This window comes from Neolamprologus multifasciatus, chromosome 13 (genome assembly GCF_963576455.1).
Source record: "Neolamprologus multifasciatus chromosome 13, fNeoMul1.2, whole genome shotgun sequence".
Taxonomy (NCBI): Eukaryota; Metazoa; Chordata; class Actinopteri; order Cichliformes; family Cichlidae; genus Neolamprologus; species Neolamprologus multifasciatus.
The window spans coordinates 15,382,218-15,407,592 of record NC_140451.1 but is presented as its reverse complement, the minus strand read 5'-3'; the positions used below and the strand labels follow the sequence as shown (position 1 = coordinate 15,407,592).

Below are 25,375 nucleotides of genomic sequence, written 5' to 3'. Positions count from 1 at the left end.
GAATACATGTCTCAAAATGTATTCTGTAACGTATTCCGTTACGTTACTCAATGAGAGTAACGTATTCTGAATACTTTGGATTACTTAATATATTATCATGCTGTTTACAACTACATGAATGTACTATTGCTGTGATTTATTATTGTTACTGAAGGTCCGCGGCTCCGAACCGAAGTAAAGGGACCTCTGGCTAATATGGCTCATAGCCGAAAACTAGCTTTACTTTGTTGTCTGGGTCAACTTTGCTAGCGAGAGACAGAGAGGGGAACTTATTGTTTTGGAGGAAAACAGGAACACAGTGTACAGTCGAGTCTTAATAGCGTACTTACAACTGGGCTCGTCAGGCACTCTTCTTGGCTGCAGTGGTTATTATTATATTTACATGCTTCCAGCTCCCGTTTTTGCTCGATGACAGCTAGTACTTTTCCCTTTTCTCCCTCCCTCGCTCACAGACACATAACGTGTATGGCAGTCCATTCTCCCTGCAGCACGGATTACACTGCCTATGATGCTACATTCTTTAGAGCTATACCGGTAGCATTCTGCCTATTAGCTTAGCACAACAACAACAACAAAAAGGCCTGTCTCACCCAGGAAACACGCAGAGAGAGGGCGTCACCCTGTAACCATGGCAACCGTAACGCTGCCGCCTGGAACAACAGAACGTAGCTGTCAAACAAAACCCAAACAGTCCTGACCCGCCACAATATGAAACAGGGAAGTACCGCCGTGTAATCCATTTATTTCAACAAAGTAACTGTATTCTAAATACCACCTTTTTAAACGGTAACTGTAACGAAATACAGTTACTCATATTTTGTATTTTAAATACGTAACGGCGGTACATGTATTCCGTTACTCCCCAACACTGCACACAGGCACTTTGGCTTACTTGAGGGGCAAATAGGCTATCCAGTTGTCTCACCCTTGAGTTACGGCAGGTAAGCTGAACTGGGAGACTGCCATTTAAATATTCTTGTGAAATTATATAATTTCTTTGTATCCCATTATTTTTTATTTTTCTCTGCTTTCTTTTTTTCCCCTGCAAATGCTCTTCTGGTACAAAGAATTGAATGTAAAGTGTCAAATAGCAGCTATGAGCTGGTGCATTTTCAGACTGATATGCGGCATAATTTACATTCAGGACTGGTCCAGTATATTTGGAAAACTTATCTGGTTCATTAAGCATTAAATTAGCTGAACGGGAGGAAGTGTGGCTTTAGAAATCAGGGTGCAGTGCACCTGAAGCTGCATTCCCTTGTAGAGCCTATCTTTGGAGTATACCTGTTAATTGTACACTTCAGTTCTCCACACCACCATAGTCACTGTGCTGAAAGTATTCCCTAAGCTAAGTGTATTTTCAGTAAAGATCCATATAGCTAATTAGCCTCCATCAAAGTAAGTTAATTAGTAGTTTTAGTATACAGTATATGTCTGATCAGTGGCTCACTGGATGAGTACCTTTTATGATGTACTTACCTTATTCTTTTAATTTCTTGGCTTTGATAACTTGAATGTGTACATTACCGTCATATAGGCACTTACATTGGTCTGTTTTATGTGTCTGACGCGTTTGTTGAATTTTTCACCTAAGCCTCAGATACAATACAGCAAATAGCTACCTGTAATATCTGTGTAATAACAGAAACAACTGGTTATTTCTGGTGTTACTAGACAATGTTTTTCATTTTATTTTCATTTTAGTGACTAGAGGAGCCGTAACCTGCTCAAAGCTATGTCACTGACGTTTTCAAAACAGCTGACTGTGGGCTCCAAACCTGTGCAGTGTTGGGACTATATAAACTTTTCCAGACTCTAGACTCTGTGTGAGTTGTGACAATGTGCTTGGGATTTTTTGTTTTTTCTGCCAGGTTACTCACCATTTCTTTCAGTTCCTATCAAATTTATCTTGCATGCAGAAACCCATGCTATCTCACTATAAAGAATTTTCATCTTTTCATTCTGGCTCCCTTTTCACAGTTTTAAGTGCAATAAGTAAAATAAATCTACTCCATTTATGAGCTATATTGTTTCTTAAATTACAATAGGCAAGGAATGTGCAGCCATGCTTCACAGTGTATAGAATTACTGTAGCAAAATTAAATTATTACTTGAGTAATTACTTTTGCAAGGGGAACACTGGAGCAGCCTATGGTGACATTGAGACTCTAACGTTTCAGAGAGTGAAAATAATACATCTCTATGAGCACCAGCTATCTATTGTATTGAGGAAATTAGCCTGCAACTAATTGTAATGAAGAACATTCATACCAGTTAATTAGTTGGTCACTACTGGTTTGGACACTTATAAATTCAACTCACTAAAATCAATAGCCCCATATCTAAGCTTCATTTATGCACCTGCATTTTAATTAAACTAATGAAATATATACCCATTATTCACTTGCACAGGGAAGGTATATAGGTCTGCTTAATTCATGCAACCCTTCAAAACTGCAAATGCCTTTATTTAGTGCTGCTTGGCAATGTGCCCCAATGGAGACCATCTACCAAGTGGGCTTGCTGGGTTTTTTTTTTTCTTTAAAGAAAAAAGGAAATCAATTGTTCACACTTCTGTCAGTTAAGTAGACTTTTCTTTTTAATATGTATTTTGATTTTATAACAGTAGCTGTTTCCTTTCCCCTTTTTTCTTCAGCTTCAGTTAAATTATAGCATCACATTCACCCATCATCCACAATCTTCTGATTCTGACATTTATTATTCATCTGAAGAACACAAGGCGTACTGCCAAAATAGTCTTTGTTTCCCTGTAAACTTTGAAGTCTCCGCCTTATTGTGTCAGAAAACAGGTGGAGCTCATGGTCTTATAGCTTTGTTGGTTATTTTGCTAAATTGTTATCAGTGTCGCTTCATCACTCTCATCACTATAGACCAGCCATGCCGTTGTGAGGTCATAGGTTTACAGCTTGAGGGAAACGTTTGGAGAATAACTAAAGGCAGCTGTTCTGAAATCTTCTGGCATAAAGTTAAAACACGTTATTTCCTGACCTCTTAACCTGACCACATATAGTTTTGTTGCCTAAATCTTATTAAACACTGAAAAAAAACACACATTACATCTACTGTCCTGGATCAAAGTACTGCATTTGTCCCATTCATCAAGCGCCGCCTTCTTCTTTGCAGGTGTTCTGGCTCTTTGTATTCCTTCACCTAACTTCCTAAAGTCATTCTGCTAGTCAGTGCTGTATTTTCTTGTCTTTTCCCCCCTGAATTGCAAAGCTGTGCTAAAAAATATCTTCTCAAACTTGTTCTACAAAATATATTTGGATATATGTATATATACATGTATACAAATATATGTATTCATTTGACTAATCACATTGTTATTATCGTTGTTATCAATCAGTCTCTTACTATGACGCACTTGCATTAGGTACACAGTGTGTCACTAGGACACAGGATATTGGCCATTGTATTCCATTAAAAATCTTAAATTATTTATAATGAAAGAGTCAATTTAAAATGGAAAATCTCATCAAGTTTATGTAATAATAGATGAACAAGGTCTTTTTCTTCTCTTTATTCTCAAAGGTGCTCTGTTGGATTGAGACCTGCTGACTGTGAAATCCATTTGAGTACAGTGAACTCAATGTCAGGTTCAAAAAAACAGTTTAAGATGTTTTGAGTTTTGTGACGTGGTTCATTATCCTTCTGGAAGCAGACAACAGAGGATAGGTACTGTGGTCATAAAGGGATAGACATAGTCAGCAGCTCTGGTAGCATTTAAATGATCCTCAGCTGGTACTAAGGGGCCCCAGAATGCATGTGCGTGTATGCTGAGTGTTTCTTGTCTTTACCTTCCTCCAACCTAGACAGAGGGTGTGTATCATTTGCATATTATAAAGTTGGCCATCACAAGCAAATTTATGTAAAGTGACTCAGTGGTTGTAGAAAATTCACAATATAGACTAATTTTTAAAAAGTGCACAATTGCAAAGCAGAATGTTGCATATACAAACAAAGTAGGTGCAATACACTGTAATATTTTCCAGTGTTTAATGTTTTTTGTCAAATGCAATGCCATTGGTGTAATAATAACATAGGAGTAGTTAATTTAAAATTCTGATGCCTACTGGTTGTATGTACCACATTAAAGCCCAACTTCAGACAGCAGACAGTCAGTTGGCAACCAACTGATTTTCTTTCACTGCTTTCAATACACAAGCCAATTATATGATCATATTACAAAAATACCCCACAGATCTATAGCTCTAGGCAAAACTGACACGTTATTGTATCTTTTTATTCATTTTCTTTTTTGTCTGCATACTGGAAGCTTTCATGCCCAGGTGAGCTCTCAGAAATGATAAACACACTCCTTAATAGCTTCTGTGATTTTTATGTGCACGTGAAAGGTACACATCAATGGTTATGTCTGCATACAGATTAGTGACACACAATATGATGTTTTTGTCTGGTGCTTTGCCATATGTCAATTTAGTTAATCATCTTGTAAAACAGGCAGGTGTTTTGCGCTTAAACCACTTTAACAAGAGTGAAATGAATGAAGGTTCAGAGCAGCGATTAGTATTATATTCAAAGCAAACAGGTGCTTGACAAAACAATAGTATTTGCCGAGGTTATGCATGTGCATATCTATGAAAAACAGACACAGGCAGAAACACGTACGCACAAAGAGGAGAGTACTGTAAGATTATTTTGAAATTCAGTGCATTTATATTGTATTAGGGCAAATCAGAAAAAGATTACAAGAAGTAAATTGTTGTGTTGCTTTATTTACAAACTGCATTTACACATAAATATGTGTGTAAAGGAGGAATTGGTAAGATATTGCTCTGCCATTAATAACCCCCCCCCCCCCCCCCCCCCATTTTTTTCACCCTCAAACGAGTAATGAAACACTACCTAAATTAAGAAAAAAAAATAATGTCCTAACCATACTAATATTAAGCTTACCACAAGATAGATGTATTCTTTAATTTAATTAGCACATACAGACATTATGGTGAACAGATTTGTTAAAGTTATTGAAGCATGTTTTAGTAGTAAAAGCACCTTGAAAATATAATTCCTATTCTTAAGAAACATTTCTTTGCCTTAATCACCAGCAATCTTTTGAAATAATTTAACAAGTAATAAGCTAACTACTTAACAAAAAATAAAGGAAAGAAATGCTAATGATCTAAGTTCTATAGCTAACTGTAAGCTAGCCCAGTGTAAGTCGTGCTAACAATTTGAGTGCATGTTTTTCAGTTTAGATAATATTAAAAGGTAAAATTATGCCAGCTCAGTCCTTATTCTTGGAACATAAGAAGATATATTCAAGCAGCATGTTTGACCGCTGGGCATGAGTGCACTGTTTACACAGCTTGTCATTGTTAGCAACCAACGGTAGCTCGCTAATTCTCTAAGTTAAAACTTGGAGGGATTTGACAAAAGAAGCTTTTTCAAAGCTAAAAAGAGGGTGAAAGGGTGAAGGTTAAGCTAGAGACTCGAGAGTTTTCACCTGTTACTGTAGTTAGCTAGTCTATCTTAGTACAAGGTGCATCATGTATAATTGCCCAATTTTATGATGCTTAAAGCTGTGTAGATTAGTATATGTAGGCAATATACAGTTGTGGAAATTTCAGTAGTTTTTTTTTGCTAGCTACCCTAAAAGATTTATGATATAGGTGTGGATTTTTTCTTTTCTTAATTCTTTTATGAAGTAAAACCAATTAACCAGAACATTTGTTGTTAACAGTTCCTATTTTCTGTTAATTTTAACTGAAGTTCTGTGAAAGTTTTTACAATCATTAGGTGAAAATTTAAGAATTTGTGAGTTGTGGGGCTAGGCTGCAATTGATAACATTATTTCTCATCTGATGTGAAAAATCACTGAAACTGAAACAAAAGACAAATTTAGTTTATCATTTTGTTGTTGTTGCATTTTTATGATAACACATTAATCATTTTTATGAGGCAGAAATGGCTTTCAGCTGTCATCTTCCTAACCCACCCACACCATCTCTTGCAAGTAAAACAGTAGATTAGGTCATGTACTGTGCTTGAGCACATGGTCTCTGGAAATCACAGGGGTTAAAAATCTCTAAAAGGGCGCTTTCTGTCAAATGTCTTTGAATCTTTTTTATTATTATTATTTTTAAGGGCACTGAACATGTAAACCTAATATCTTGGGGTCAGAATCAGCATGAGCATCTGTCGCTTGCCACACCCCCCGATTTTCCTTTGTTATCTGACTCTCCTGACTGTCTATTAAAGCTGAAATGCCAGGAAAAAATATTTCAAAGGGCAAGTCCCCAGAACTATGAGAAGGTCTAGGGATATTCTCTTGTGATTTAAAAAAAAAACAATGCTTTTGTATTCCAAGTTTTAAATGACAGTGACTTCTGCTTAAGAACTGATAACTTATTTTCATGTATCTCAGTTCATGTTGCATGCATTTTATTCTTTAAAAATTATACAGAAGATATATTAAATGGGAATAAATGTCAACGTGATGACCAAAGTGATGACCAGGTGTCCGTTTACAGCAAAACCTCAGGTTTTCAATTTTTAATGGAGAAAATATATATATCCGGGAACCTGTTGAGAATTCTGTGTTTGCCTCAGTAATGCTTTAGAGGAAAGGTGACAAGAATTTAAAATGGACTGCTCACAGACAAAACAACATCAGCAGCAATGTGTCTTTTTGAAATAATGTCCTGATTACTCTGGATAATCTGCAGACAATACCATGAGCAGATTTCATTGGAGCTCCCAAAGAAATGCTTCTGAAAAGTTTTGACAGCTTATGATTTACTGAGGATTTTAGGATAGCAAAAGAAAAATCCCAACCTCATACACCATACACAATCTGTCTTTGCCCACAGAGCAGCAACCCAGCAACAGCTTGGCTTTTCACAGCACTGCGAGTAGAGGATTACTTTGCAAGCAAAGATTGTGGAACAGAATATGCTGGACTTTTATTAAAAGTTCTCGACCTCATTTGTGATCTCTAATCTGGCCAGTAATATGCAATCCAGACATTACCTGAGTAATTAACAGTGAATTAATTCTATATATTTAAGGTTACATTTTATGTATATGTACATGATTGTTTAACTGTAAACTGTATTATTTCCTTATTCTAATAGATGTAGGACTCAGTGGATTGTATTTCTCAGCTCTACCAATACATAAACTTAAGCAATCTTATTTGCAACTGGTGCAGTCCAAAGAAAATAAAAAAAATAATTTTGCAATAGTTGAATGTATATATGCTTTGCCATTAGTAACACCTTTAGGTTACCACAGCAACAACCATTTTTCCTGAGTAAGACCAAATTATTGTTAGAAATAATACAATAATACAAACAAAGAGCTTACATTCAAATTGACTGATGCAAACTCTTTTAATAGTGTATTTCTGATAAATGCAGTGTATCCTGAAGGACCATTAAGGCTCCTTGTCATTTTCATTATTTCGTTATTTATTGGTTTTACTTTAAGAGTAAGTTTACCCAAATCACACACACACATATACTGGAGGTGGTACAGAGCCTGTTTCTGATTAAAAATAAATCAGTTCATTTTAAAAAAAAGGACGGAGGTTAACAGTCACAAAACAATTTTCCAACATTTGGATTCTTGTGACTCCAGGGCTAACACACCAAGTCACACTTTTAAGCATGAGATGAGAAAAGTTCTTATAGCGATTCAAAATAAAAAAAGAACTAAAAAAAATATATAATTCCATTTTTTTTAAAAACTCTAAAAAAATGTTTGTGCTAAAACAAAGAAATATGGCCATCTGCTTCATTTTAATTTTAATTTCTTTCAAGCCCTTGTCTCGGTTTCTTTTTAGCACAATGCTTGAACGTGTATCTCGGAGTGTGTGGCCCTGTGGTGAAGGGGAGGGTGCACGAAAATCATCTGTCTAAACAATTACATGTGTGGATCTTGAACACCTGTTTGTACTGAGCAGGTGCCTTGACCTTTTTCTTTAAACAAAACTTTCGGATACTAAGTAGTTTTAATTCAACCAACACTTTTAACAAAGACAGCTCTTTTTGTTAAAGAGATTACAATAATAGGGATGTGACGAAACTCAGTTCAGACAGTGGTAAACATTAGCAAACCCTCACTAGGTTTGGATAAAGTCTACACTCACAAGCCTGTCAAACCTGCATTTGAAACACAAGTTGTTGGCTACCATATAGCAGTATAGTATTGCAACATGGCATTTGGGTCTTCTAACTAAAATAGTATGTGGATTGAGTTTGTTGCTGTAGCACAGGGACTGCCCCTGAAAGCTGCCTTTATTAAACCTGCTCATCATTCCGCTTTATAATAAAGCATAACGTCTTTTTTATAAAGTGATGAATAGCCAGGTAAGCGTGGATCAGCATGAATACGCGTTGACACGTTTTGTATTCTGCACATATTTACTTTTAAGCTTGACTTGGATAATTCTAATTACTGCTAATATAAAAGTACCTTACTATCAAGTAAAGCCACATGCTTAGGGTATTTATTGGGGATTTTTGATGAAATCATAATACATCAAACGCCGTGTAATACCCGCACCTGGCTCTTTTAATAACAGTTTGTTTGAACTGCAACCGGGCATTTATTTTACTGAATATCAAAGCTGTTTGACTGTGTGCTAGTCTTGTTTGCTGAACTCTCTGTCAGTGAACATTTCAGTAATAATGACAGAGTGGGAGGGCCACTCGGTGCAACTAATAAGGACAGCGATCGGGCTGGCGATCCCACTGTGACTTTTATTTCCAAGTCCTGGAATCCGGAATCGGACTGGTCGTATCCACACATGGACTATGCTTTTGTCGCGGTTTTTTTCTCTGTTTTCGCCTTAGAGGAAACTTTGTCAGATACTGTAAGTACTTATGGATCAAATTAATTTCACAGTAAACGAAAATTTTAAAAAAGAAGAAGAAGAAAACGGCTTAATGTAGAAATCAGCTTGTGAATTTATTGAAAATCCCCTTTTAGCGAGCATATTTTGCATGTTTTCTCATGAAAGTGTGTTTTTGTTTTTTTTAATTTTATTTATTTGTTTTCCTACTTAAACTCCCGGCTTCATCCGTGTAACTTGTGCTGGGACCCATGCCTTAGAAACGGCTTATTTCTGATTTGCTTGCAGCCTTGCATTAGTAAACACGCACCACATTTGCCTATTTGTTAACCGCAAATTACGTAATATTCTAAACACTGAACGAATATCAAGTGCTACGTTTCATACTTATTTAAAAAATGCTCAAAAGCCCACAGCCAATCAGCGGTCGCGCATAGAAACACGCTTCTTTGAATATTGCATAGTTGCACTGAGTTATTGCCTCTGAGCGAAAGTGTCTGAATGACTGATGGATCGAACAACTTAAGTGCGCACGGTTTTGCCTGGTGCCTGTGATACATACGGGCTCATAGCCTCCGTGTAACTACCTTAAACTGCCCCTGTGTCCGTTTAGTTGATGCGGATATAGAGCAGCTGTGTACCATGCTGCTGCACCGGGGGGAGCGTGTGGGTTTAAAGTTGCAGCTTAACTCGCGCACAGACCTCGATAATATGACTGCGACTTGTAAAGGTGTGGAGTAACTGCGACAGCAGGGTCCGCCTGCAGAGCCGCGTCTGTTGCATGCATTTGCAGAAATGACCAGAATAATATTACTCCTCCACGCAGACACGGAATGTGATACCTCTGTACTGCCTGTGACGCTTGCATAGACGGGCTGTAGGAAGTGGCATGGTCACTTCATTACCGAGCGCCATGATACTGTAGGCCTGCATGTAAAACTTTATGATCAAGTGGGGGAAGGCTTGAAGGGTGGATGGGAATTATGTATGTATATATAAATGTATGGCACTTCTTTCTATTGCCTTTTTTGTAAGATAGATATTGGAATTACTTTAATTTGCTGCAGCTGTATTAGGGCCTTTTGGGATCTTTTTTAGGAATGTCTTCAGAGTTGTCATCCATGGTGGAAATAGATAAAGTCTTTGCAACTATGCTGCCACAAATTTAAAATCCTCCAAACTGCTTATTCATTAGGAGGTCACTTCATACTTTTAATGCATAATTTTAATATAGCACAATAAAACATGAGATTTTATCATGCACAGTACCTCAAGTGCATCTATTCAGATTCTTTTTAACCTGTACAACTTGAAGTCCTTAAAAGTCGTTGAAAAAGCCATGCAAAATTCTTTTACCTTCTGAGTTCATCTGTCAACATTATTTTGGCAGCGCACCAGTTTTTCAGGCAGAGCAATCTAGTCGTTTCTAAAAGTGTTAGTCTGAAAAGCCCACTAAAGTTGAGGGTGCTTTACCAACTGTACTTTGGAGCAAACACTCACCATCCAGTGTGACTACCCAAAAAATGTGTGGCGCCTCTGCAATGGCATGAGAGCAATCCAGAAGATTTTGTTTGGCAGCATAGTGAAATGGTTCAGGGGACTTTGTTGTAACTGGAGGTTTCCAGGTTTGATACTTGCATGTGATATCCTTGAAGAACAAAGTGTTGATTGAGTACTACATAAATAAAAGATCAAGGCTGGGGCAATATGATCAAGAAGCCAATCCCATCCCATCGTGCAATTACTGTCACACATACTGTAAATATAATTTGGAATATTGATTAAAAAAGAGGAGAGTAGATGAACAGACTGAATGGATTATAAGCTGTAAATGGAGAAGCTTGGCTCGATGGGTAAGCAGAACTTAAAGAGAAACATAGCTAAGCGTAAACACTGCTGCGGTATAAACATCTGAATTCATCACTGTATGAAAACCTTAATTAGAACAAAACAAGGAACAACTCGCCAGCTTCACCATGGTGACGGAAATAAATCCAAAGTAAGGCTTTAGGGACATTTGAATGCACAAGCGAGTTAGGTAAAGCAGGAAAATCAGGCACATGTTAGTGCTGAATTCAATTCTGCAATAATACAACTTGCATATAATATAATGCAGTCATGTTTCTAATAATGAAAAGAAGTGATTAGAATGTGACAGATGTGTGTATATTATTTCTTCATCATTTGAATGTAGACAACTTTCTACACTAGATTGCTAAATGAATCCAAATAAATTAAAAGATACTGTTACCCAACATAATAGCATGCTTATAATAAAATGGGCGCATTGTTTTCTTGGGCTATTCTCTGTAATACAGTGTATTTATCCATTATTTAACTTAACTAAACTGAAGCTGAAATTAAAGCCATGTTGTTTCCATCCAGGTTTTCAGGTGGACTGCTTTCTAGAGCCAGAGCCATGATTTGCTTGTTAAGGTGGACTGCTCTCATTTGGACTTTAAATTCCATTCCTTGCGCTTTGGGGATGGCAGTGAGCGAACAATCAGGTATATGGGTTTGTTGTCTGCAACGTTTTGCTCCTAACAGCATATTCCTTTTAACAAAATAAGATGATTGATGGTGATATTTTACGAATAAACTACTAGCTCTGGACTCTGATCTTTTATTAATGTCAATTTCAAGAAGATGTAGACAGAAATATTTAGACTCTATTATAACAATAGACATTTGTCTGTGTCCAAATCCATCTTCATTCATTTTTGTTTGCAATGACTTTACTTGAATCCAAACTTTTGATTGATAAATATGTTACAAAACAATCAAAGTGGATAAAGCTGATCTCCATTTCATTTTTTGTGAAGTTGATGTAGCCACGTCTCTAAATTGAATCCGACACTCTCATTTCTTCATTTTTTTTAATGTTCTAGCAAAACTTTTAAAGATTAACAGAAAAAAACAACAACTTTTAACTGATTTTTCTGGTCTGATGTGTTTTTTCTCCTTAGGAAGTTTTTGCCTAAAAAAAATTACAAGAAATGCATAGTGGAAATTATTTTGTGATGGATTCACTGTCTTTTCTGATATCCTAGTCAAAAGTGCTTCAAAATATAAATGAACATCTGCACCCAACACAAACAATTTCTCGGTTGCTTTCCCCTAGATGGCTCATGCCCCCCTCTGAGTGTAGAGGAACACAGGTTTTCTGATGTTTTAGATCGTCCCCTGGAAATCACAGGTAGGTACTGAATGAACACGGTGGCTTTGTGGGGATGTAGACGTCGGCTTGTTCAAATCTAGTAACGCATTGTAATCCTGTCCCGCAGGATTTGATCTCACAGAAACGTTTCTTCTCCGAAAGGGAACAATCGCAGAAGACCTGCCATCATTTCGATTAGGAAGCAGTCCACTTATTAAGCCAACAAAGTAGGTAGCATTCACATCTGCGCTAGGGGTGCATGTGTGTGTACATTCTTCATTATTTATGTTCGCATTGTTCACTGGGAGAAAACCTCACAATACAACCATGCTATAAAAATGTGTGTCCAAGGCTGTGATCAGTATTGAGCTGCAGGCTATTGCTCTCTGGCTCCTTCATGTGTGTCTTCCAAATATAAAGTTCTGCTTATTTCTTATAACTCAAATATTGCAGGACCTTATGATATTTTACTGCTAATGTGTGTCTTTATTGTGGTGGCTATAATGAGAATTTGAGCTAGCTTTCTTGGATTTGGCTGAAGAAAATCTAAATAAAAATAAACAGTGTAGCCATAACTGAATTTCACAGAAGGCTTGAACTGATGCAACCCAGATACACCCTGCTCAGAGCAATAGTTCTATTTGCCTTGGCTAATAAGGGCAAGCAGTGAGGTGAGCTGGTAGAGGGGGAATAATTTGAATTAATATATATTGCATTTTATTCTTGAAATCTCATAAGGGCAAAAACTGGGACATAAAGGAATGGGAAAAAAGTCCCAAGCTTGTATAATAAGACAGGAATATTAAAATGACTATGTAAATGACACATTCACTTACTGAAGACCTTTATTCCCTGGTCATCTGGCAGGGTCATGTTGTGGCGTCACCTTGCTGCTGCTGATGTGACGTGTATAGTAGCATCATATTTTATAGAATTTATAAAAGCCTATTGCCCTTTTTACATCTGTATCACATGAGACCTGGGACATAAGTGAAAGCGCGATGGTTTGCATAACTTATACTGAGGTTTTAAAAATGAATCCTGAGATATTCATTGTTTTGTGTCCTCGGGTTGTAACAGTGAAAGAGAACACTTTGTCATTCTTCCAGGAGGGCAGGATATTTTTAGTATTTTTATATGCAACTGTAAACATTTACTGCCTCCCTCTCTCTCTCTCCCCCTCTCCCTCCTTGGCTGGGTGAAAAAAAATCTTTGAGCCAGGTGATTTGTGATCTGCTTCCCTGTTCAGTCAACCAGCTGAAAATACATTCACTTCAGCCCTTCACTCAGTCTGGGCCCATAGTGCAAGAAGATGCTGCCTCTCGGTGACGCTGCTGACAGTGTCATTGGTTATAGTGGCAGGACTGCGATCCCTCTCATATCCAATTATCTAAGTACTTTGACAGGTGATACTGCATGTCAGCTGAGGAGGGAAAGCGAGGGCAATTGCACGAAGCAGGAGGCCCCAGTGCCCCTGCCACAGCCAGTAAAACATTGCTCACTCCTCTCGCAGCATATGCAGCAATAGATGCGTAGATATGGCTGATGTTCTGCCCACTCCTTGGCACAATACACATTACGGTTCATAGATCACTGCTGACACGCTCGTGGAACATTTGTGTGAGGGAGCACATTTGCCCGGCAAAAAGCAACACATATTCATCCATAGAGTATTAAAGCAGAGTGTTGCAGTTGCTCCCAGCATATTTATAGCTTATTTATGTCTGCTCTGGCTCTCTTTGGATCATATACTAACTTGTGTCTCACATCTGAAATGTATGTTGGTCTATGGACTACATTTTAAATATATTTAAATGGTTCTCAACTGTCTGTCTTACATATTGTTGTACATAGTTTAGCAACTCAAGCTCTTCAAGCTTCAGTAGAATTTGCAATAGACCCCATTTTTGTGCTCAAATCGGTACCAAGTTCTGCTTTCGAGCAGGTACTGTAGCTTTTTTGGGGTGTTTTTGTTAACAATGCAAATCAAGCAAAACAGGAATTTAATCAGCACTTCTTTTTAATGTGACTGCAAAATCTTATAATGTAGCTTATGCTGAGATTTGTTTAGCAACCGACAATTTTAGCAATTTGTAACTGTTGTGGCAGCTTATTCATCATACAGGCTTACTGTGGTCTACTAGTTTACTAGTTTACATTCTACCTGGGTTGCCAATAGGGAAGTTGCAGAGTGCCCTCTTTGCTTTCACATTAACTTGCTGTTTGGTTATGTAGAGCTATCAAAACCATGTAATTAGTAATTACTCCCATTTAGTACCTTTGCCCTACATGTAAATTGTGCTTTAAGCACAGCCAGTGCATTAAACTTCTGACCAAGTGTCCATATGTTAGGATTTGGATGAGAAGCTGCTTCACTATTGCCACAACACCACAAACGCCAAAGGATACTTCTGGGACGCCAGTGGCTTTGACACCACAGGAATGAGGATGAGCTCGTCTTACAAAACCTAGCTACCTTCGTGCACCTCAGCTGTACAAAGTAAAATGTCTATATTCTAGCTCAAATCCATGCCAGTAAAAGAAGTAATAGCCATTTGGCGCTTGAATGATGGATCTAGGGTAAAAACTGACACGGTTAAGTCAACTTTGAACTGCGCAGAGATTGAATGTCAGTGATAAGGACGCGAGCCAACTAGGCTTGCATTTGAGATTTGATTGTTTCAGCTGTAGCAATCTGATTCCTCTAGCTCAGTTTAAAGACTCTTCCTGGATAGGATTTCTTACAAGGCAGGAGACTTAAGTCTCTTCCATAAGATTGCCTGCCAGAAAAGTGGTGTTGCTGTGATAATTCTGTCAAACCATTGTGTCAGCCAAGCAACGCAGACAGTCAAAAGCACGTTCCAAGAGTGGTGAGAGTTTCCAGAAAGCACATGATCACTCCTTATAAAAATGGAATTAGCTCTGAATGTAATTCTTGTGTCAGGGTGTTACTCTGCGTGATCTTGTGTGCTTCTCTTATTATGGTTGTGCACACACAAAACTATTGTAATACTCTGAGGTGTTTTTCCTCTGCTCTCCCTTACTGCTATGGACGTTCCATTGCTTTGGCTTGAAACCAGACCCTACTTCTTCACACTGTAAAATACAAGCCTATAGTAAACAGTCATTATAAGGTTTGCATTGAAACAAAGATTTACTAATGAATGCATTTCTTTTTGTTCCAAAGTGTATTTCCCAATACAAATTATTTTTATTCAAATGGGACTTGTAAAAGAAAATGCTGGCAGGATCACTTACAGTATGTTGTGGAAGTGTTTTGCATGTGTACTAGGGAAATTGAATGCAAATCCTTCTAAGTCATGCAGAGTAACACTTTCCCAAAGAATCAGACAAGCAGTGTCAAAACAAGTAACACAGAGCTCCACATTTGGCCACTTAACCACCGGGGCAGTCAACGCAAGGTCAGGGTTGGTGTAATCACATACAGAGATTTTAAAAAGCTGTTTTGGCAGTGAACCAGCAGAAATAAATGGAAATCTTCTTTTTTTTTTCTTTTTTAATTCACTCATTATCACCTACTAAATCATGCTGAGTAGCATTTTACCAAATAATTAAACTGTGGTCAAGGTAACCAACTCTGAACTCAAGGTTTAGCCACTTAGCCATAGCAGTCAACACAATGTCATGACCTTTAACCCTCTAGCCTCTCATAGAGAACTGTGCCAACCCACTGAAAGAACTTTGTGAAAAAGGGTGTAAAGTGTGGTACAAATAGGAATTCTCTTTTATTTTATGTTTCTTGCTCCTTAATAATGATGTGTAATCCATTTAGTACAAATAGGTACTGCATGTTCCGCCTTAAAATGTTCTGCACTGCATTTATTTTCAGAATCTCACTTTTATAAATTGCCACGTCACTTTTGATATTGAATTGCTGCTGAAATAATCCTTTAGCCCTTAGGCAACAAATGACCTTCCCAGTCCTCGGCCCCTCACGGAAGCATTTGATTTTTCAGGAGCTTTAACTTCGCGCATTTATCATTTTAGTCATGTACCGTGCACACCAAAAAAATCGCAAAGAATTCAAGGGACACAATAGAAGAGGGTAGGAAGCTCTGAGAGAATGGGAGATGATATATTGGAGTGAAAACTAATTTCCAACCTGTCTGAGGAAACACTCTCTCTCGCTTCCTCCCCCAGGCTGTGCTCTGCCTTCTCAATGACCTTATCATTGCATTATTATTATTTTTGCTGATCTTGATTTATTATGTTTATGCTCTTCCACTTTTGGCTGTTAATTTGAGTGTGGAGTTGGGTTATAGGTTATAGTATTTTGAAGGATATAATGTTTTTTGTTTTTGTTTTTTTTAGCACAACGTAGAAAATAGTGAAAGAGAGTGAGGGTGTGGGCTGAGCAACGAGTTAGTGAATAAGATGTAAATCATTTGGGAGTGGGTATGATTTGAAATATGATATTGTTTTTCTTATATATTCCATTTTTTTTCTGTGTATTTTTCCTCTGCTGGAGGACAGGAAAGGTGTGTTATTTGACTTTACAGAGTGGTTGAGGTCATAGACATAAACCCTCTGTAACTGTGCGTGTGCGTCGTATGTCAGCGAGGTAAAAGATTGACTTCTATGACTTTGGATCAATGTCTATATGCTTTCATCCATCTGAGTGACAGGGAAGCCTGTATAAAATACATCAAGCTAAATGGAATTAAGTTTGTCAGGTTTATTTATGTGGATGTCTCTGCAGCAAGAGGATACTGAAATTATATTGATCACTGATGCTGATTGGCTGGTTCATTATTCAGTCCCTGAAAGCTTTAAAGTGCCTTACATTCTGCACTGAAAAATTAAACCGGACACTGTTATTCAATTTTTAAAAACTATTTCAAAGTTAAATTTAATATTGGTGCTCTGTTGGAATGTAACTGTTCCTGATGTTCTTTTTAGACTGATATTTCCAAATGGGCTTCCAAGTGAGTACTCCCTTGTCTCCATCTGGCGGGTAAGAAGAACTACAAAAAAAGATCGGTGGTATCTTTGGCAGATATTTGATCAGTCAGGAGGCAGTCAGGTTAGTGCCAATATATATTTTAATTCTGTGTAATAGTTTGAGTATGTACACAGATATGGTGCGGTGACAGTCCTCTTCTTTACATCTCAGGTAAATGTTGTGGTTGACGGCGACAAGAAGGTGGTGGAGTTTTCTTTCCAGAGCCTGCTGAAGAACACTCTCCGCTACACTTTTAAAAGCCGTGACCTCCATGCCCTGTTTGATCGCCAGTGGCACAAGCTGAGCATTTCTGTACAGACCAACGCCGTCTCCATTTACATGGACTGCAAGCTAATAGAAAGAAGAGCGACTGATGAGAGGGCCAGCATTGACCCCAGTGGGCGCACACTGATCACAACACGGATAGAGGATGGACGGCCTGTAGATGTATGTCCCATGATAAACATGTGTGGAGCACTTTTTTTTTTCTCAACTGCAAATTTAGCAGTTTGTTATTCAATATGTTCACTTATCCAATATGAAAGCACCCCCTACTGCTTTCAAACAACCTTCAAAACATGTGTCAGGTGCATCTTAATCAGTTTAAGTCTTCAGTTTTACATATGTTCATGACAGACTCAACACATACAGTGTTGGGCCACTCCTCATTTCTTTGTATTTTGTTCCCAGTGAGACAGGCTCGAGCAATTGCTCTTCAGTCTTTCTGAAGGTCTTTCAGAGTTTTTCTTTGGACATTGGATACTTTTTCATTCATTTTCAGTCCACTCCTTGTAACTTCAGGGGATTTTTTTATTTATTTGTCAAGATACTTAAATCATAAAACAATCTTGTGTCTACACATAATAGACAATTTGGGAAAGAACCAATTTAAAAAATATCTTTAGGCACTTTGTTTCTAGCAGATTGGTGCCAAACACATATTTTTTCCCCCCCATTTCAAATGCCTGTCAAATAGTCCAGTTTGACAGGCATAAATATTGTTTTTGCACCAATAAGGTGATTCCCAAAGAACCAGATAATTTCAGAAACTGGACAATTGGAAAGCACAGCTATGCACAACAGATGAACATGATCTGAAAGTCATGTCCTTAAGAAATAGGGGGGGGGGGGGGGGGACACAAAGATCTGACAGATGCATCTGGCCCATTTGTTGATCCATCTACGGTTCACTGAAGCCTCAACAGAAATGGCCAAGGAAGAGGAACAGGGAGAAGAGGCTTAGCTATGCTAAATTACATACACAGCCACAAAGTGGCAAAAGGTCTTATGGAGTGATGAATCCAAATTTTAATTTTTCGGGTTCAAATTTATGGAGCAGGTTTGCAGAAAAGCACAACAGCAAATGTCTACAATCACTTGTAAAACATGGTGGAGGCTCTGTAACGGTTTCAACCAGTGGTGTCGGGAATCTTGTCAAAACTGATGGAATCATGAACACAGAAAAGTACTGGGTTGATATGAGATGATGTGGGATGATCTTGAATGAGAACATAATAAAAAGCAACCAACATCCAAAGAAGAGCTTTGTATGTCCTTCACAAAGCCTGGAGAATTATTCCTGAGCAGTACTTGAACAAATTAGTAGTAAGCTTGACTTCAGGCTGTGCTGAAGATTAAATAATAATAGTGGTGGTCATAGCAAATACTGACTCTCAAGCTCATTTGAATAATATGTTGCATTGCAACTATATTTCCACGTATGTTTGCACATTTTTTAATGAATCACTGTACCTGTTTCCAATTTTCCTAGCGAAAATGAAATAAGTGGTGGCTCATGACTTTCCCGCCATACTATAATAGATGGATGCTTCTACTGTAGTGTAAGCTTTTAATGTCCCCTTTTGAAAGCTTGTTTTTCAGCTATCGGCACCTTTTTTTTTAAATCATTTGCATGAGAGGAAGGAGCCTTTTTTTTAGCTAGCACTAGCAAGAATGGTTAGCAAGCTACATCTATAGATATATTGGGTTGCTATTAAACAAACAGATAAAATACATGAAATTCACTCAACAGAACTGGAGCAAAAACGTATAGGACAGGCTTTTAGTAAAGTTTAACCCCACAGCAAGCCATATAATTTTTCAGATAAATGAATTAAAAATAATCTAAAGGCTACCAGCACCAGAAACAGTCCAGAGATCCAGTTACGTCCACCTGTGTGAGTAGAGTTAGCAGACAACTAGCAGCCTAGTCTTCACCCACCTGTCACTTCAAGCAGCAGCGCTTTTAATGCAAATGGGTGACCTATAAACAAAGTAACTCCTGTACAGCTTTTACAAAAGTGGGAAATTAGTTAAAAAGAGCATATTTGTTCACTTTTATTCAATAATGCAGTACTGGAGAAGAAACATGTTTACTGTGCTGAGCAGTAACCATGCTTATTCATGTTTATTCAAGTCAGGCACTTTAGCGTTGGAGTCTGTTGGGTTGCTTTTGGAGTCAGCCTGAAGTGACTATTCAGTGAACTGCATTTGTTGGCACTTCCGCATTGGCTTCATTTTTCAGCCCCGGAGGTGGCCAAAGTGCCAAAAACAACAAAAGGTCACCTTGCCATTAGGTCAGCCGTGCCTCTGGATAGACCTTGGCTTAAGAAGGATTAACAGCTGACTTTTTATCCTTTGTGACTGATAATATAAGTAACACCTCAAAAAAACCAACAACATAGGTTTCAAATTCTCCTCTGAACCAGTTGCAAGTCATGCAGAAGTTGAAGCTTTTTAAAAATATATGTTATGTTTTTAATGTGGTGCTTTGGAGATGCTTTGCAGGCGACAGGAGTTGCAGCGTTGGGACATTAAGGCTACAGTAGCTGACAAGTGAACAAATTGTGCTGTCTGAGCCAGTGAAGTGTGGACATTTGTCAGTTAAAAGAGGAGCATGATGAGATGACGAAACTGTTGAATAATGCTGTGATTGTCTCCACAGATTGAACTGAAACAATTTCTAATCTACTGTGACCCTTACATAGCTGAGCTGGAAAACTGCTGTGAGCTCCAGGAGCCAAAGGTAAAACGCTTTAACGCCTCAAAAAACAACTGAACTTACCATTATTATTATTTATATTTACAATAAAGGCTAAGAGGTAATGAGCTGTAAAAAAAGACATTTATTTTTTGTTATGCATTTCACAAGTAAGAAAATAAATTAGGTGACTTTTTTTCTTTAAAAAGTGAAAGACATTTAAGCTTCTTGGTAATCGTGTGCCACATACTGTACGGCTCAACTTTAACCATTACATAAAAGTGTAAGAAGATTTTTGTGTCATCCACAAGAACGCCCGGCCCCAGTTAGAAATGTAATAAGATAGAACCTCTATCATCATAAAATCATTATGAGCTAATGTTACGGTGATTCCAATTGGAGATGTGACCTTTGAACTCTTGTCATTGCATCTCTCCCTAAGCATCCTGCCATGTCAGTGTAAAGTTACTCTTAGAGAATTCTCACAACCTTGAGAAGCGCTTATGACAGGTTGTAAGCTTCACATGAGCATACAAAGGTTGTCTGGGTGAAGTGTGCTGCACGTGACAGTGGCTTGATTTGTTTTTTTGCCCTGAAGCAAGAACACAAAGGAAAGCGTCTAAGTAGTGAAATTTCTGTATTGATCCAGTGTGGAGCCGAGAGGACATTTAATGGGACTGCCCCTCCCCTGGTTACAGCTCAGATCCCCATGATGCTGTCTCAGCCAGCCCCACAGTCCATTGACAGATGTCACTGTCCAGCTGAAAAGGTACACTCAATTCAACCCAGCAGGGGCTTCTAATTGAGTGAATGTAATGGCTGCTGAAACTGAGCCAGCCTTTGATTTGACGCCACGTGTACTCAATCCGATATGGGCATTCTAGAGACGGTTAAACACCATTTATATCAAAAACTATTTTTCTGCAATGCCAACCAAACACATTACAGTCCAAATGTATTTACAAATGCAGCTATAATTCTCCCAAGCATGGCAAATATGCACTGTGCAATAGATCTGTGAAGCTGTAAAGAATTCTTTCACCTGCAGATATTAATGTTGCCTTCAATAACAAACTAAGATGGTACAGCCGCAAGGTGATGTCTTTTATCAGTGGAAATAGATATGAGATACTGGAATATACTCGGATAGTAAAAAAAAAAGATTATATTTTTAAGTAACATATGACTAAAAACATCATTGCTTACTGCAGGTGCAGTATATTACTTATATTTCTTTACTGGCAAAAAAACAAGTAATATTTCTGTTATTTCAAATGCAGTTATGGTCAGATGCTTATACACACTCATGCACGTGAATGTCGTGGTAATTTGGGGCTTTTTTAATTTCTTTGAATTGTTCTTTTTCCAAGTTGGAATAACTGTACAACATATATCTTTAATCACTTAAAAAAACAAGAATTTGGTGCATAAGTTTCAGTTTATTTTGGATTTTCTTTCATCCACATAAGGTGAAAAGTATACATACAAGCTCAAATATATAAATATATTCGCAAAACACAAATCTGGATTAGGTGGTGCTTACAGTGTCTTTTGACTTGAAAAAGCCAAATCCTATTAACATCTCACTAATAGTGTGATTGATTACAACTGGTAGTTTCTCTTTGCCAGCATAAAAAAAACTGACGATTATCACAAAAATGGGAAAGTCCAAGGTTTTGGATAAAGCCGGCTAACATTAAGGTCAAGGAATGGCTTCCCAAAAGCCCCGACCTCTGCCATATTGAAAATCTACCTAAACACTATGTCTGTGCCAGGATATCAACCTCTTTAAATGTACTCTACCAGTTCTGCCAAGAAGAGTGGTCAAATAACCAGTCAGGATTCTGCCAAAAGCACCTGGTTGAGGTGCAACTTCCTAAAGGAAATTTAATCAAATTTTAGTGGGTGTGTATGGATATTTGAGGCTGTGTGTAGGCTTTGACCCTGTGTGAATTGGAGAAAATCCAAAATAAATTCAAACTTTTGCACCCAATTGTTGTTTTTTAAAGTCATTAAAGATGTATGCTGCACAATTTTTCCACCCTGGTAAAAAGAAAATTTCAAAGAAATCATTAAAAACACAGTATTACCGTGGGATTCGTACCCACGATGTGTGTAAGTAAACAGCTGACTGCAACTGTATGTTAAAAGATTCATGCTGTTGATATAAATGTGTCTACATATAGTTTCAGTCCTGCATGTTATGTGTGCACAGGCTGGTCTTCCAGGAGTAGCTGGACTGCCAGGACAAAAAGGAGATAAAGGGGAAAAGGTAAGGGCCAGATTTTTAGTGCTTTTTGATAAATGCGTTTGTCTTGACATCTATTCAAGGGAAAATTGAGTTGTTCAGGAAATGTTAGTGATTTCACAGAAGTTTCAACTTGATCTTGTCAGCATTGTGTTCAGCACCTTTGTTGCAAATGACCATAGTTTTGTTCTCAGATACTCTTAGCTGCAGCAGTGGGTTTGCTTTCTGGGCAGTGTTGCTGGTTTTCCAGGACAGCTACAAGGTCTAAATGTCAAGAAAGACAGCAAGTCCCCGTAGGACGCATTTATACTTCATTGTTAGAGGAAGAGAAATAGAGCTTTCTTTCAGCAGGGAAATATCTATATTGGAATGCCTAGCAAAGTCCATGTTCTTCAGTCAAGGTCCTTTGGAGAGGCTACTGTGCAATTATCTGCAAGCATTCACATTTTCTTCCAAATATCCCAAGCAGTGTGAATTGGTAAATCATACATTTGTTCAATCACTTGAAAATTGGTGTAGTTTAAAAAAAAGATTCATGACAGCTCAATAGACAAGTGGAAATGTAAATTGTAAATGCCCAGTCACTGAAAATTGTTGGTGTCGTGTCAGTTGGAGGACAAGAAAAACATGAAGGAACCATCAAATACCGAGACAAAAGGTGTTATTATTCCCTAGACAAATCACATTGTTTGGAGAGTCAAATCCCCTTTTAGCTGCCTGTACAAGGTTAAAAAGTGACAAAAGGGAGAAAGCTGTGAATGAAAAGAATTCACAGGGACGAGCAGGTGGTGGTACTGTACGCCTGATAAGACTATATGGCTTTTGGGGGTCAGTATCCTAATTACCATGATGTGGCTGTGGGATTAAGATATGTAGGATGACTGTAAGAGTTTTTGTTCTGTGAAAACCAGTCATTTCTGCAAGGCACAAAAGCATCATTTTAAATCATTTATACCTTTAGCATCCAACTCTGGAATTTGTAATTGGGCTTTTTTGAGCTTTCTACACCGTGAGTTGTTACTGCTGCTAAAGTGGCATCGTGATTAGTACTGGTAATCCTTTGAACAGCACCAAAAATGTACTGCCTGTGTGCAAGCATATGATTATAGATTGTTTTTCTTTCTAGCAGAGTAAAAAGGACTATATTTCGTCACTTTTGCATGCCAGTTGTCACAATGTCACTGAAAATCTGGAGATACTGAACATCTGTAATTGTTAGAACAGATACATTTAAATATCATTTTTAAACTAGCTTTGTTTAAGAAAGAAAGAAGGAAGGAAAGGAAAACAGGTTGCTCTAATCAAATACGTTGATGTGCTATAATTGGCCTCTAATGATTCTTAAATGACCCAGCAGAGATCGGTTCTCAAGCTGTAATGTGTCTGTGCATTTGGAATGTGGTTGAAGTGCTGGTGATTAATTATTTTCTGGTAATTGGTGTGGGTATTTAAAGTGGGTAAAATGTAACAGGCTGCTGGTTCAGCAGGCACTGTGCAAGTTGTCAGTGCTTTTGTTACATCAAAAAATAGCCATATAATGTCCCAGTAAGTGTTAACCTGGTACCTAAATGATGTCCAAATAGCACTTTAGCACATATCTTTTATCTGTCTACAAATGAACCAACAATAATATGAACATGCTTCTTACCCAGGGCCCTTCCTTTTTTTATTGTTATTATTTTTCTGCAGGCCACATCGTGCGCTATGACTCAGTTACTCATACTGTTAACACCTGAAATCTAATTTCAGGTTTTCAACAAATCAATACTTGGCAAGATTTGTTTACTGACTGAACAACAAAATTTATAACAAATCCTATTACTGGCTTGAACACTAAATCAATGGCGTTAAGCAAAGACATGATCAGGGGCCACACATTCATGACTAAGCCATCTCGTTCAGTCAGTTAACCCACCACCGTTATTAAAAGCAGAAGCTAAAAAGAACCCTGGTGATTTTTTGGTAGTTATATTAGACCAGCTGTTGCGACTGCTGATCAGATAAATGTGATTTTGCAGCCACATCGAATAGAAACTTATACATGAGCTAAACTAAGAGCCAGGCACACTCCAGTTACATTTCTAATATAGTTCTATTTTCACCTTTTTTTCTTGATCTTTTTATTCACCTCTTCAATCACTTTTATTCATGTTGTGATGCACTAAATTAGCTGCTCAAAGTGCAGAACACACAAAAAACATCCATCCACTCTCTTACGCTTATCTAATTCAGGGACAGGGGGAGCTGGTGCCTTTCCCTGCTCCCGTAGGGTGAGTGCTGGGGTACACACTGACAGGTTTCTAGTGTGACACAGAGCTACAAAAAACATTTTCAATAAAAATATAATCTTCAATTCAAGTTTAATACTTGTTCATATGCAGATGACAATTGAAATCAATACTTCAGCTATAGCAGCATGAAACCATCTGTGTACTGACAGTAAGATACACACACTGGACACTATTAGGTATACCTGTTCATCCACTAAATGATGCAAAAATCTAATCAGCTGATGACATGGCAGAAACATGGCAGATCAGTGTATTTAGGTGTGCAGACATGGCCAACACAGCCTGCTGTTAGAACCTAATTATAAAAATGGGGAAGAAAGCTTGTTTAATTTACTTTGAATGTTGTTGGTTTGAGAGATCTGGTCGGTAATGCCAAACAGGCAGAACCTGCTCATCTGCTGGGATTTTAAATCCTGTAAACCCTTAAAAAATTACAAGATTTGTGAGGAATGGTCTGAAAAAGAGAAAATGTCAAGTGTGCAGCTGTTCTGTGGATCAAAATGCCTTAATGATCTCACAAGTCTAAGGAGAATAGCCAGACTGCTTTAAGCTGACCAACCAGTGTGTGCAGAAGAGCATCTCTGAACTGTCTGAAGTTACGTTGAAGCAGATGGGCAACGTCATCAGAAGACCACACTGGAGACCACTCAAATAAAAAAGAGAAAAACTGAGACTACAATTCACATGGGGTCACCCAAAATCAGAAAATAGAAGATATAAAAAATGTCACCTGGTTTAATGAGTATCTGTTGCAACATTTGGAAAATTGTCAGAATTTGGAATAACTAACTTAAAGCATGGATCCATCCTGCCTTTTATCAATGGTTCAGGCTGGTGATGAATGGAGAATATTTTCTTGGTACATTTTCAGCCCCATATAGGCATAATTTTTGCTGA

At 37.9% G+C, this 25,375-nt stretch overlaps 1 protein-coding gene across 6 annotated transcripts in view; it reads left to right on the top strand.

The window, feature by feature from the left end:
- Positions 1 to 8,037: 8,037 nt before the first annotated feature.
- LOC146505253 (uncharacterized) overlaps positions 8,038 to 25,375 on the top strand; it is a 98,159-nt gene continuing 80,821 nt past the window's right edge. For 2 of the 6 annotated variants that reach the window (XM_085181746.1, XM_085181745.1), the window contains exons 1-9: positions 8,468 to 8,860; positions 11,225 to 11,346; positions 11,961 to 12,035; positions 12,124 to 12,223; positions 16,917 to 17,040; positions 17,131 to 17,406; positions 19,904 to 19,984; positions 20,589 to 20,708; positions 22,155 to 22,211. In XM_085181746.1, the coding sequence (XP_085037872.1) occupies positions 11,259 to 11,346; positions 11,961 to 12,035; positions 12,124 to 12,223; positions 16,917 to 17,040; positions 17,131 to 17,406; positions 19,904 to 19,984; positions 20,589 to 20,708; positions 22,155 to 22,211 (921 nt within the window). In that variant the 5' untranslated portion in view covers positions 8,468 to 8,860; positions 11,225 to 11,258. Of the gene's footprint in view, positions 8,355 to 8,426; positions 8,861 to 11,224; positions 11,347 to 11,960; positions 12,036 to 12,123; positions 12,224 to 16,916; positions 17,041 to 17,130; positions 17,407 to 19,903; positions 19,985 to 20,588; positions 20,709 to 22,154; positions 22,212 to 25,375 lie in introns of those variants that run through there. The other 4 variants (XM_085181744.1, XR_014877420.1, XM_085181743.1 and 1 more) reach the window with 4 other exon arrangements.